The sequence below is a fragment of the Colias eurytheme genome, chromosome 3 (genome assembly GCF_061535395.1).
Source record: "Colias eurytheme isolate Ceu_HAF_F1 chromosome 3, ilColEury1 Martin Lab GWU primary, whole genome shotgun sequence".
NCBI lineage: Eukaryota > Metazoa > Arthropoda > Insecta > Lepidoptera > Pieridae > Colias > Colias eurytheme.
Window position 1 is genome coordinate 5,631,179 of NC_142982.1, and position 14,020 is coordinate 5,645,198.

Below are 14,020 nucleotides of genomic sequence, written 5' to 3' on the forward strand. Positions count from 1 at the left end.
CTCTATCAAAAATATACAGTACAGGAGCTTCACTTTAATGGCTGGTTCACACTTTGATTAGTGCGAGTGCAGGTGATTAGTGCGAGTGCAGGTGTGTAGTGCGAGTAGTGTCCAATTCAACTGCGAGTGCAGGTGATTAGTGCGAGTGCAGGACAATGGTGAAATTCGCGACGCTACACACTACGCTAAACACTAAACACTAAACACACCTGTCCAGACGTGTTTAGGCAGGCACACTGCGAGTGAGGGGGAAGGGAGGGCGCGCGGGACGTGGCTACTCGCAATCCACTCGCAAAAAAATAGAACACGCTTCTATTCACTTTACTACACAGCCTACTAAACACTCGCACTAAAAAGTCGCTGTCCACACGTAGTACTACTCATCACCTGCACTCGCACTAATCAAAGTGTGAACCAGCCATAAGTTTTAACTCAAAAAAAAATCGCAAGGTTTGAGGAAGATAAGAATAAATTCACATATTGATACTTTCAGCAAGCTTTCAGGCTACATAACGACAAGTTAAATGGTGCAGACGTGGTGCAGACCTTTTCATCCCGCGTTTACATAATTGCGAACAGCGAATAGCGAATAACGTATTCAAAACGCGGTAAATTGCATTATTTAAAATATGTTTATATATTCGTTATTCGTTATTCGCGAATAAAATGTGGCGAAGAAAATGACTTTAGTCATTATCTAATTCTTTCATATTATTAAGTATGTACTCAGTTTGATAAAAACTTTGAATTACATATATCTTTGAAAAAGTATTTAAAAAATATTAAAATAAATGTATTATTAATCAATAAATAAAATAATACAATAAATTATAAAAATTCACAAAAATTTATACACAGATTTATCATTCTTTATTATCTATAATATTAAAAGGGCTATAAAAAATTTTTTTATCTGTTTTGAAATGTATTCGATTTTCTATCATCTGTGGTTGTACATATCCGAAATAGGAATTTCATTTTTATTAGAATTTAAACAAATTATTCTCCTTGAGGATGTATTTTTTATAAAAAAATTAATTTAGGTAGTATAATGTTTTGGAAATATAAAGTGATTAAATTGGTATACATATTCATTCATTATTTGCAATAAATTTATTGTTTTACCGCGGGAAAACTACTCGACGTTTGACTACTATAATGGCCGCAGCAGCGCCAATGCTTGTAGTGTTTGTTCCTTAAAAATGAAAATAGTATTAAAATAAAAGTGTACTCGCTACATCTATTGCTAATTTCAAAGTTTGGAAATGGACATTAATGCTGGTAAGTCTCTAATTGTCTGCATGCCTGATTATTTGAAAAAATGACAAATTGAAATAGTTCAATGAAAGCAGTCTATATCCCAAAGAGTTCCAACTTTTTCGATCCCCGGTAGCTAACATTTGGGAGGAATGATTGTACAAAATACAAAAATACTCTGAAATCAGTAATAACTTTTTAAATACAATCGTTTAAACGTGCTAAAGCTATCCAAATATAATTTGTTTGTTTCATATCTATCATGAATCGAAATCAGACAATAAAGAATAGAACCGTTTTCTTTTATAAATATAAATCGCTTATTTCCGTAAAGTTCATTAACATTAATAACTAATATGTTCTCAATATTGAAGTATCAGCTGCTCAATAATGTTTTTCTAAAGTATACTACTAATGCTTCCAATAATAGTGTAATTAATCAGTCAGTTTACCTTGTTATCAAATATAAATAGTTGAGTAAGAAAGAGTAATGTATATTATTGTAAAATTATTTAAAAAATGTATTTTTTATTCTGGCATTCCAATGGATTTAATTACTTAAATGTGAGTATTTTACGATAATTACTGCTCCATTCAATTAGATACTAAAGCCATTTTGTGTTCTTAGCAAATTATTTGGCTCTTATGTCTGTATAGAATAAAATAAACTTAACAATATAAATTTACAAATACTTCAAGTGGTCAAATCTCTTTGGAACAATTGGATATTTTTTACACTTATAGAAAAAAATATCAATATCAAATCGATTTTAGTTTGAATTCAACTCCAATTACATTTTAATGTTTTATATTATCTCTCTGTTTTTCTATTTATGTATTTTTTCGTTTTTTGGTCATAATTTATAGTGTAATTATTGACACTACCTAGTAAATTAATAACTAAAAATTTATTCAATAATTAGATACCATTGAATTAAAACTAAATACCATAAATTAATAATAAGCATGACTTATCACCTCAGCTTTTCCTGTCTACATTAATGAGCAACAAAGTTGTTCCCTGCATATTATAGATGTAACCTTTGAATGTTGTCCTCTTATGTTAATTGCACCTTTTTTTAGATTTCAAATGTATTTTATTATCTAATGTCAATAATCAATGATATTATAAGTAGAAAGGTGAATATAGGTAATAGGCTAAAAGAAAAGCTCTAGAAACAACACATTGAAATGTGGCCAATTGTCCAGAAATTATTTCAGGTGTCTCCTTTTCACACATTAATTGAATCATCATGTGTGTTGGGGTGACATTTTTGAAGATCAAATGTTCTATTAGGTAACCTATCCACACCATTTTGCTTATAATAATATCATTGTCTATATTGGCCCTTATTATAGATTTATTTACTGATTTCAGAAATGTATTCTAGCTGTGTCATAAATGACTGTATATTTGCTGAAAATAGCTAAAAAATATATATTCATGTGTTCACATAATGTAACACATTTGTGTTAAACAACTTAAAATTATATAAGCTTCTTAATTTTATGGATTTATCTAAAAGATTGATATAGTTTCTTTACTTAAATAAAGCAAGATTTATGATACACCATGTTGCGGCTGGGCTGTTGTTGACATATTAAGTATGGATATTTTTATCATTTGTTTCCTGGCTCCAGCACGGATCGTCCCAATCACGGTGTAGCGTAAATTAAGCTTAAATATATCACAGAAAATACAATTGACTTTGATGTTCTGTCAATTTCTCCAGGAAACTAAATTTGGTTCTTGACCTTTTGACTGCACAATCCCTTTCAAATAGTTTAATAATGACATATGTCTTGTCTAGGTATCTTTTCTATAATTGATTTAAAATAAAACATGATATACTTAGTCACATTTATGATAATATATTTACTGTTTAAAATACAGCCTTTTCCGAACTTAAAAAATCAACTTATAATTTTAAACTATTTTTTTTTACTTTTTAAGAGGTTTCAGCACAGATATCCCTAATCAACGCCTTGTTGAGCGACTTTGACAAAACAATAACGCCAAGTCCAGATAAAAAGAATGAGAAAAAAGAAGAAGAAACACAGAATGCAATGCCAGACTCTACGACCAACACGGAAAAGAGTAATGCCAATCCATTCCACTGTGGTGATGATGTGCTTGTACCTAACAAAGATGGCAGATATTATTTAGGTATGTTTTACTAACTTAATTAATATAAAAATAATACATTTGAATATCAAAACAGATTTTTGGTTTTGCTTTACTTTGATTGAAAGAATCTAATTTTATAATATGCTTTGCTTCACTTTACTAGTAGCAACATTTAATTAGCATCTGATGATCCAATATGTGTATTATAGATAGTTTATACTTCAGTGCTGTTGTAATGATATTTACATGTGCAATTCAATACTTTCGTTTATATCTTCTCATTCATAATTAATTGACCATTGTGTTGGCTGGAATAGCACCCACCAACCAGATTACAATACCAAAATGAAGAAATATCATGATCCATTTGAAATATCAACCCAACCTTTTAGGGGAATTCAGTTAACAAAAACACATACAGAAGAATAATTATGTTTATTGAGATACAGTCATACCATGAGATACAGATACAGTCTTTGTACAAAAATATATTTCATGAATAGAACCCAACTCTATTGATTCCATTAGTTTAAAAAAAATCCTCCAATCATTCTACCACACAAGTATAACTAACAGTTAACCAACCCTATAATTGACGCGGTGTTCGCCCACAGGAACAATAGTAGAGCTGAGCACAAGCAACGACAATGACTCGTGCGAGGTGGGCACTGGAGTGGCACGTTGCCTGGTCAAGTTCGGGGACGGCACGCACGCGTGGGCGCCGGTGGCGACGCTGAAGCTGCTGAGCGCGCCGCCCGCGGACGACGGCCGCATCATGTGCGTGGTGTGCAAGCGGCGGGAGCCCGCGTGCGGCCCGGCCGCTAACGCGATCGTAGCGTGTGACATGTGCGGCCGGGGGTACCACGCCAAGTGCCACTCGCCGCCTGTCGAGGCTTGGATCAGCGGTGAGCTTTTAACTATGTAGTTTAGCAACATTGAGGTAATATTACTACATATGGAGGAGACACCACGAACAAAATCTGTGCGCCATTTTTTTGCTCTAAGTTTTAAAAATTATTATCTAGTTAGGTGAAAGTTATTCCTTTGCACTTTTCCGTATCATTTGTGCAATATCGTAACACACACGAAGGCATATTTGATGCGTTTCACTTTAAAACAAATAAAAAATGAGCGTGCAGTTACGCCATATGGCGTATGTTGAGCGGAACATAAGTGATGTAGGACCTACATTGTAGGCGGTGTCGTCTCCATATGTATATCTCAATGTTAAGCAATGACAAAAAAAGGATAACGATAATGACATGTTCTATTTACTGGAACTACAGTCAACCATGCGAGAACAATAAATGCATGTTTGTTTTTAAATTAAAAACCTCACGAAACAACGTAAATTTCTCTCTAGTTCAAAACTTTAAATACTAATATCACAATAATTTATAAATTTTTGAAGATCAGAAAAAATTTGATCACGAGTAGGATTCGACCCTGCCACTTTCGCCAACGCATTTGATGCTATAAAACTAAAATATCAAGCACAACAATTTTATCTCTACTCAGTAGTATGTTTCACGTTAATTTTGAAGCCTCTTAAAAGGAAATTTAAATATAAACAAATTTCTAGGAGCATCATGGAACTGCAAGCGATGCGTAGACCAACGGTACCGAGTGGCGGCGGCGGAGAACAGGGCGTTGAAGCGGTCGGACCTGTTTCGGTTTAAGGGCGGCCAGCAGCGGCGGCAGCAGCAAGAACTTATCCCACCCTGTGATGTGAGATTTTTTAACTAATACCATACACCTGACACAAAAAATTTAATGAATTAGCAATCAATTCAGCAACTGTGTCAATTCCTACAAATTGTCTTTTATCCAGATTTGAACAAAAGTTAATTCATTCTATGTGAAATATTATTACACATTCTTGAATATAGAATTGTATTTGCTAATGCATTTGACTAAACTTGACTGACTGGTTGGCTTGGTTGGTAGTGGCCCTGAGAGAGGTTGTGGGTTCGATTCCCACCCGGGGCAAATATTTGTATGATGAACATAGATGTTTGCTCTGTGTCTGGGTGTTATTTATCTATATAAGTATTTATTTAAAATTATATATTATGTGTGTGTTTATCAGCCATCTGATTTCCATAACACAAGCGAAAGCTTAGTATGGGATCAGATCCAGAGGCGGCTCGTGACAAAATTTTATGGGTGTTCACTTGAAATAAAACACTGAAAATACATGGTGTAAAGCAGTACATTTATCAAAAAAATTACTTATAAAGGAAATACATACGTCTTTCTTTTTGGTGTGCAAAAAATATCTATAACTTAAAGCGACAAGACATTCGTAAATGTCTGTTGTTGCTTTCATCACAACCACACAACCACGGTGTTTTCACATAATATTGTTCGGATTTAAACACACGCGTAGGTATATGTTTTCGTTTTTGTCGTACATTTTTGCGTAAGGTCAAGTTCAGGCCGTGGCAGTCCCTTAGCTTTTTTAATTCAAGCCGAATTTGTAACGTTTTAACACACTTTTTAATGAACGCCACATTATAGTTAATTGTTCATTTTCACACTCACAAGTAATACTGATAACTAAAGACTATTTCAATACGTATCTTATGATTTTAATTAGAAAATTCCCGAATTTGCATTCGCGCGCGTGCATTGAAGTTGACTCGAGACTCGAGTTTTTGTTTATAATATAGAGAGCTGTCATGTGTACGGGCGCCCAGGCGCGGCGGTAAAAACGAACCGGCAACGTTTGCGGGAGCGGCGCTCCGAATTTTGCTATTTTTCCATAGAAAATCTTCTGTTTCACGCGCGCAGGGCACTGGCAAACCCTCTCTTTCACTCCTATTGAATTTCGTATTAGGAAATGTACTAAATATTTTTTCATTGGAGCGCAATCGTGAGCGCTCCGCTTCGCGCGTTACTGTATAATACAGTATTATTCAGGTGTATGGAATGATGGAATGATGGATATATTCATTGGTATTGACAGTAGTTTTTTACGATTACGATTGATTTTAAATAGTTATAATTAATATTAATAATGAAATTAAGGAGTATGATTTTATTATAATTATTTATGGGAGTTCACTGCACCAGCGCTCCTTAGGGCGAGCCGCCTCTGATCAGATCGTGCCGTGTGTGAAAATTGTCCTGAAATATAAAGAAATATAAAAAATCACAGCCATTAAAATATGTATTTAGAATAAGTTTCTGTTTATATCCTGTATTTACTACAAATCCTTGCCTATTCTTATACTTTAATTTTCTTATACAGACTGCATCCACCACATCTTCAGCTGCGTCAGACACAGGAAAGGATCTGGGTGAAGGTCATTGTTATTGCGACGAAAAAAGCGATTGGTTAGCACAGGCAAGTGAAATCTCATTTCCTTGAACTTATGGTGAAATTATACACGCATTACATGAAATAAATTATTTCAGATGTTATTATGTTGTCGATGTGCCCGCTGGTTTCACCAAAGATGCGTTTCGAGTTTACAATATCCATTGTATGCAGGTGATAAGTAAGTATTTATATAATCTAAAATCTAAATATTCCCCATGTGATGTTCTGCAATATTACTTAAAAAAAGAGCGTGTGCACACACGTCACGTGTCAGAAGTGAAACTTCTGTGGCAAGATTCAAAGATACCACAATCGTCGCCTTACTCCACGACGTGACGATATTGCTATGACGCGACCTTGAAATTTTACTCTCAACGCGCCTAAAGAAGCTTCACTTAAAAAAAACCATCTTATCATCTTAAATATTGTTAAAACCTAATAAATAACTATAATACTATAGTGATCCTAAAATAATTCAGTTTTATCAGTCCATTTCTACCAATTCAATTTAAAACGTTGAATACAATTTTTATCATTTAAAAAGCAAACTTAAGAAAGTTTCTGGATTGTTTTCCTCTACGTCTATTTACATCCTTTGTGATGTTGTTTTCTTTTATTGGTGAAGCCAGTCACACTATATCAAAATATTGAACTATGCTCCTATTGAAATTGATATTTTGGTTTTTATGGCATTCAAATGCTTTATAAATATAAATTTATAAAGAATAGAAAAAATTCGATCACGAGGCGGGACTCGAACCCGCATCACGAGTGGCTGAGTTGGTCAGGCATCCGCCCCGAAATGGCGAGAAAGGATGCGGGTTCGAGTCCCGCCTCGTGATCGAATTTTTTATATTTATAAATTTATATGCTCTTATTCCCTTCTATTAAAATGAACATCAATTTCAGGTTAATTGAGATAATATTACTACGTACGGAGGAGACACCACGAACAAAATCTGTGCGCCATTTTTTTGCTCTAACTATGTTTTAAAAATGATTATCTAGTTAGGTACTTACCGATAAAAGTTATTCCTTATGCACTTTTCCGTATTATTTGTATTATTTGTGCAATATCGTAACATACACGAAGGCATATTTGATGCGTTTCACTTTAAAACAAATAAAAAATGAGCGTGCAGTTACGCCATATGGCGTATGTTGAGCGGAACATAAGTGATGTAGGCGGTGTCGTCTCCAATCTATATCTCAATGATTCTTTATAAATTTATATGCTCCTATTCCCTTCTATTAAAATTCCACCCATTTCAGGTTGTATATATTCTCATGTGCAAACTGCAACGGCGGCGAGGAGTTCTTACGGCGGCTGGAGTTGTGCTGGCTGGACCTAGCTCACCTTGCGCTATACAACCTGACGCACTATAACGCGCCGAATTACTTCGACCTGGATACCGTTATAATGCCCTATATCATGGACAATTGGCACGCGCTGCAACTGCCGGAGAAGGTAAATAATAAGGATAACTAATTAATAAAAATTGACGGGGGAGGGCTTTTATTTCATTTCGTTTGATAATGTTATACACAATTTGTCTGAGAACTTATGTATAAATTTATAAAGAATAGAAAAAATTCGATCACGAGGCGGGACTCGAACCCGCATCCTTCGCGCCATTCCGGGGCGGATGCCTGACCAATTCAGCCACTCGTGACCCGCCAGAGCAATCGAATTTATTCTATTCTTTCAGTTTTATGTGTCTAAGGGACACACCGCGCGCCATCTATTGAGGTGATAAGCAAACATCTCAACCAATATGAAACACTTTTCAGTGAATACAATATTGTAACGATGGAGCACAACCTTTTTTGTTGAAATTAATATTTTTGGATTTATGGCATTCAAATACTTAAATATAAATTTATAAGTAATAGAAAAATATATTCCTTCATATAACAAAAAAAAATAGAATATTTTGACGTGACAACGTCTTATAATTCGATAGAGCCGTATCGTAAGAAAAAACATGACTCATGCGGCGTTACCTCGCTCTGAGTGCTCTATCGCTCCATGTAAAGCTTTGGTCTGGTGATCATGACGCACAACGCTGAGGTATGCGCCCCGACGCAGCGTCACGACGCAGCATTTACCTTCCCTGCGGAGAGGTGGTCAGTTGATTTTGCCGCAGCTACCAAGGTAGACGTGAACATGAACAATTTTGCTGTAATTATCAAACTTTTATGTTTTTTGTCTTTATTTTTATATAAAGAAGGATAGCTGCGAACTAATTCTATTATTGTCTACGAAAAAATTCATATTTTCGCATTCATATATGCCGTGACGCATACGCACACCGCAGCGTTCAATCGAGAATGACGCCGCGCTGTGCGGGAGTACACCTCCCCACTCACCGCGCTTGCCCTTCGCCGCGGACGCATACTGCGACGGAACAAGAGAACATTGTCGACGTTTTTCATATGATTGAGTGTCCGGCATCGCAAACCGTATACCTCAGCGTTGTGCGTCATGATCACCAGACCAAAGCTTAAGGCTTGAAGTGCAAGCGAGAGCGCGGAACGAGCGACAAAGAAGCACAATCGGTCGTTGTCACGTTCTACTATCGTCAGCAAACCGACTTTACAGACAACCAATTTTTTTTTTGTTATATGAAGGAATGAAAAAAATAAAATAAACATCTTGTATCCATTCAAATTTTTTTTATTTTGTTATAAGTTGGCAACACTCGTAATATATAATTGTAGTACAAAAACGTGTCGCTTAAAACCCCTTCTTTTTCTTTTTCTTTCTACTAAATTTGTAGTTACAGCCATAATCAGCCCCAATTTTTGTTTTTTACTAAGAGGCATGTTGCAAAATAAAAGTCCAGTCAGTAACGGCAACGGAGCAGAACTAAGAGCGTATACGCACTATGCGGGTAACCGCATTGCGGGTAGCCGTCCGGCTGACCGCAAACAGAATTATGTACGTAATATTCATTTCTATGCGCACTGTGCGGTCTGCGGTAGCCGCATCGCAGTGCGCATAGAAATGAATATTACGTACATAATTGTGCTTGCGGTCAGCCGGACGGCTACCCGCATAGTGCGTATACGGCATACGCTCTTAATTGGCGATTTAATTGTGTACGTGTGGATAGACGATCAAATTGGGCCCGATTCAATCGGCAATTAAATCGGCTGATTAAATTGTGTCATCTGGAAGGGGTTTTAATGACTACGCTCGTTATAATAACTTGTTTTGGAAATTAAGTTATAATTGGCTGGAAAGAAGAAGAAAAAATGTCCTCTGTCAGTTATTATAATGACACTGTCTTTATTTTTCATATAGATGTGGCGAACTCCAGTGAACGAAAGAAGGGAGAAGATTCTAACAGCTCTAACGTCGTCTCGGAAAAGATTTAAGTGCGGGAGAGAGATGAAGAAACGCGCAACTATATGGGGCTTGCGATTGCGCCGGCCGCCGCCACCGCCCATGCAATTATCGGCTTTGGAACAAGTAATTATTCAAATTAACTCTTTATTGGTAAATTAACTTCTAGCTTTCCGCCCACGTCTAAAACTTGACAAATTAAAATACTAAAACCTTCTTCTAGAACTCTTATCTTTTAAGTAAAATCCTATCAAAATATGTTGCCTAATTTTTAAGATCTAAGCATACAGACACAGATGGTTGAAAACACGTTTTGTTTTATACTATGTAGTGATTAGCTAATGCTTTATCTAACTATTCATTATCTTAGTTAGGTTATTTTAATGTAATTTGATAAATTTCAATCTTTTAGGTTAAGAAAGGTGTGTCATTGACTGACGAAATGGTCCGAGAGTATGCTCCAAAGCTCAGATTTTTACCCCGACTTCCCTCACCACAGACTGTCACATCTCTAGATGATTGGTAAGTATTTCGTGATACATTACCTGTTTCAATGTTGTTTTACTTGTTTAAGGAATATAATGTAATTGTTTTTCTTGTTCTAGTTCGCTACCCTCCAGTAGTAACAACGAAAAGAGTTCCTATAAAAATAATCAACATATGATAGTACCAGTAGATGGACATTGGCTAAATTTAATGATGGGAAAACGGTTTCACGAAAATCTCAGTTCGAATTCAGAAAATGACTCCATTAGTTCCTACGAATCTATAAAAAATTGCGAACGAGACGAGCAGCCCTCCCCCCCTATTTGCACTTCAACGGAAACAAAAGCCGACACCAAAGATGATAATTTAGAAAAAATGTCCGAAATAAATGAGTCTGAATCGAATGAGGCGAAGTCCACATGCGAAGAACAACCACTGCCATCCTTAGATACGTCGTTAGCTCCGTGCCCAGTTAAATTAGATAAAATATCCAAAGATATTAGTGATGACATTAATGGAGACAAAAGTGACTCCTGTACTATAAATATTAACTCTCATTCTACTAGGATAGCGACAATGAACCTCGAGGTGTCCAAGTTATCGACGAAGAATATCATTGAACATTCCAAAATCATGTCACTCCAGCACATGGACCGCATCCCGCCGTATAGCGGTAGTTTGATCCATGAGGTGGACTCTTCGGGAGACGAAACGTCGAGTAGAGGCACATTAGATGCTATAATTCCGCCCTTAAAAGATTTTCAGGGCAAAAATAACCCTTTTTTAATGCAAAATTCTTATTCGTCCAAGACGCCATTTGCATCTAATATGAATGTGTATAATAGACAAAATGGTAAATTAAGTCAATACCACTCGAGATTTTCACTGCCAAATCAGTTGAATCCGTTATTTGGGCCAGTAGTGAGGCCCACGAAGCGAAAGTTGAGCGAAAAGGATATTGTTATAGGCCCCAATGGGGAGGTTAAGCGGAGAAAATATAGACGGCCTAAAAAACATTTACAGCTACAGGTAATTTGCTATTGAATCGTAATTTATCATTATCATGTAAATTTATAATTTAATTAGATAATTATTCTGTAACTTCTTTATTTATCCCTGTAATGCCACATATTCTGGTTTTACATAGAAATATAACGTTTTCAAACATTACAAGTTTATTTCGTCTTTCTCGTCAACTACTTTTTTATTTCATCTATTATTTTGTTCTGACCAAACAAATGATTTCCAGCTGAACAAATCCTGTCCACTGCCAGACGATATATCAAAGACTGTCGTGACCCCGACGGACAACGGGGACGCGCCACCGAGCACGCATAACATAAGCAACGTGAACTTTCACGGTAGAAGACTGAGACAGAGGCAAGAGAAGAACTACTACGAGAACGCGCGGCGGAACACGGGCGGCGCCAGCAACAACAGCGTGAAGAGCCTGCAGCTCAGCCCGCACAAGGCGGGCGGCTCCGAGCAGCAGCTGTCGGCGCTCAAGTCCCGCGTGCAGTCGTACTTCCGCGCGGGACAGACCTTCCGCGTGCTCGCGCGCCGCCTCGCGCCCGGCCTGCCGCCCGCCTACCTCATCGAGTGGGACTCCGCCACCTCATAGTCGACTTATGAATTTATTTAATTATACATATTGATGTAATAATATATAAGTGCTTGTCTGTAGATTAATTTAGGTGTACAGTATGATCGAGGAATGTGATATATTATTATTCCAGCGATATCTTGCTTTTTATTATCCCTGCCCTAATTTCTTCTTTCAAAGTATTTCATTACTTAAAAATGTTATAATGTATATTTAATTTTAATGAGGAATGTGTTTTGCAAAGGTTTTGCATCATTACAAAATAATCGCACGTCAATGAACTAATAGACCGATTTCTTAAATTCTCACCAAAGTAAAAGTTAATAAGTAGTGAGTAGGCTTACGAGCGCCGTCAAGTGTTATTTATTTTAATCTGAGTGTATCACACAGTGATTCACAAATGCCTACTATTTATTTCGTAAATAAAACAAACATATTTAGATAACATTAGAGTATTACAGGAGATCGTAGATTCATAGGTTCTTCCCTGTCTCTGTTCCTGATTTAACTAAAAAGGAAACATTACCCGATAGATCTCTATATTATATCTGGCGAAACTTAAAAAAGCGTACTAAGTAACTAACACTTCAAAGCAAACTACATATAGATTTTCCAAATAAGATATTATGATATAAATTGTTGGTAAATTACAAAAATGTTTAAAAAAAAGTGTAATTAGATATTCTATACTCTGTCCATTATGGCGCAGTTTCATTAGTCGATAGGGCCCGCATGCGGGGTGCGAGAGATTTCTGGAACGCGTGCCATAGGGCCAGCATTCGGGGAACCGTTTTCATTAGTCGATAGGGCCCGCATGCGGGGTGTAGGGAGAACCTCCATTTTCCAAGCTGTATATTGACCGATGAATTTCATTAGTCGGTATCACGGTCGGTATTAAGCATGCGGGGAACTTGTTTTCATTGGTTGTTATCACGCCTGCGGGGACTCCCCGTATGCTGTATACCGAACGAGTTAACGACTAATGAAACTGCGCCATTATATTATTTGCTTTTTGACAGCTTCACGCCTATGAAGGATTGCTGTGCATACAAATAATATTGTACTACATGAACAGGCCCCGCCCACTTAGTGATGTCTACACAGAATTATTCAATGATAGTTCGATAGATTATAATAATCGATAGAAATACTCTGTAAAATATATCCGATACAGAAAAACTTTTCTATTATGTTATGTAATTTAAACATAGACACAACCAAATTTTAAGATAGAAACCAATAAATAATAAAATATTAGTTTAGTTTTAGCAAAAAATGCATAGATTATTATTAAATATCTCATTAGTACGTTTACGTTGTAATTATTATTTACGTACCTGATTCCATTTATGATAATATTTTGAATTTATAATCAGATATCACAATCGATAATCTTTTGGACATCACTTCTGGTATCACCCGTCGAGCTGTCAATTCTTATAGTGGACAGAGTATATATGGCAACACGAAGTGTCAAAGAAAAACCCGCATAGTTCCCGTTCCCGGGGGATTTCCGGGATAAAGCCCATCCTATGTTCCGGGGTAAAAAGTCCTTTCTCAGGTATCAAAATATTTATATATCATGCAAATTGGTTCAGTAGTTAAGGCGTTATTGAGTAACAGACAGACAGACAGAGTTACTTTCGCATTTATAATATTAATATGGATGCAATCTTGTAAAACATGGTCTAAAACCAACCTTCTAAAATAAATGCGGAAATGTACGGGTGATATATGACAACCTATAATGTGGAGTGCACGCGAGCGAAGCTGCAGGCGGACACCAGCTGTGTCCTGTCTACCCTCATCAAATTCAATAGAGCATTTTTATTTAAGAGCGAACAACAGGTCGCCTGATGATAATTGTCACCG

General features: G+C 36.3%; 1 protein-coding gene across 3 annotated transcripts; it reads left to right on the top strand.

The window, feature by feature from the left end:
* Window positions 1-950: 950 nt before the first annotated feature.
* Pcl (polycomb protein Pcl) lies at window positions 951-12,284 on the top strand. 3 transcript variants are annotated; one of them, XM_090119616.1, is made up of 11 exons: window positions 951-1,281; window positions 3,212-3,424; window positions 4,000-4,290; window positions 4,968-5,113; window positions 6,639-6,734; window positions 6,806-6,888; window positions 7,983-8,178; window positions 10,018-10,185; window positions 10,472-10,581; window positions 10,665-11,574; window positions 11,795-12,284. In XM_090119616.1, the coding sequence occupies exons 1-11, from the start codon at window positions 1,266-1,268 to the stop codon at window positions 12,164-12,166; spliced, it is 2,601 nt and encodes an 866-aa protein (XP_089975742.1). In that variant the 5' UTR covers window positions 951-1,265; the 3' UTR covers window positions 12,167-12,284. The 3 variants fall into 3 exon arrangements, with proteins under 3 accessions (XP_089975742.1, XP_089975743.1, XP_089975744.1); XM_090119617.1 differs by having other exon boundaries at window positions 3,221-3,424; XM_090119618.1 differs by having other exon boundaries at window positions 3,226-3,424.
* The last annotated feature ends 1,736 nt before the right edge of the window (window positions 12,285-14,020 follow it).

Excerpts from the sequence above, each read along its gene's own strand:
- Pcl (XM_090119616.1), top strand. Across the intron at positions 3,425-3,999 it reads AGATGGCAGATATTATTTAG|GAACAATAGTAGAGCTGAGC; the intron begins GTATGTTTTACT and ends GTTCGCCCACAG. Across the intron at positions 10,186-10,471 it reads AATTATCGGCTTTGGAACAA|GTTAAGAAAGGTGTGTCATT; the intron begins GTAATTATTCAA and ends TCAATCTTTTAG.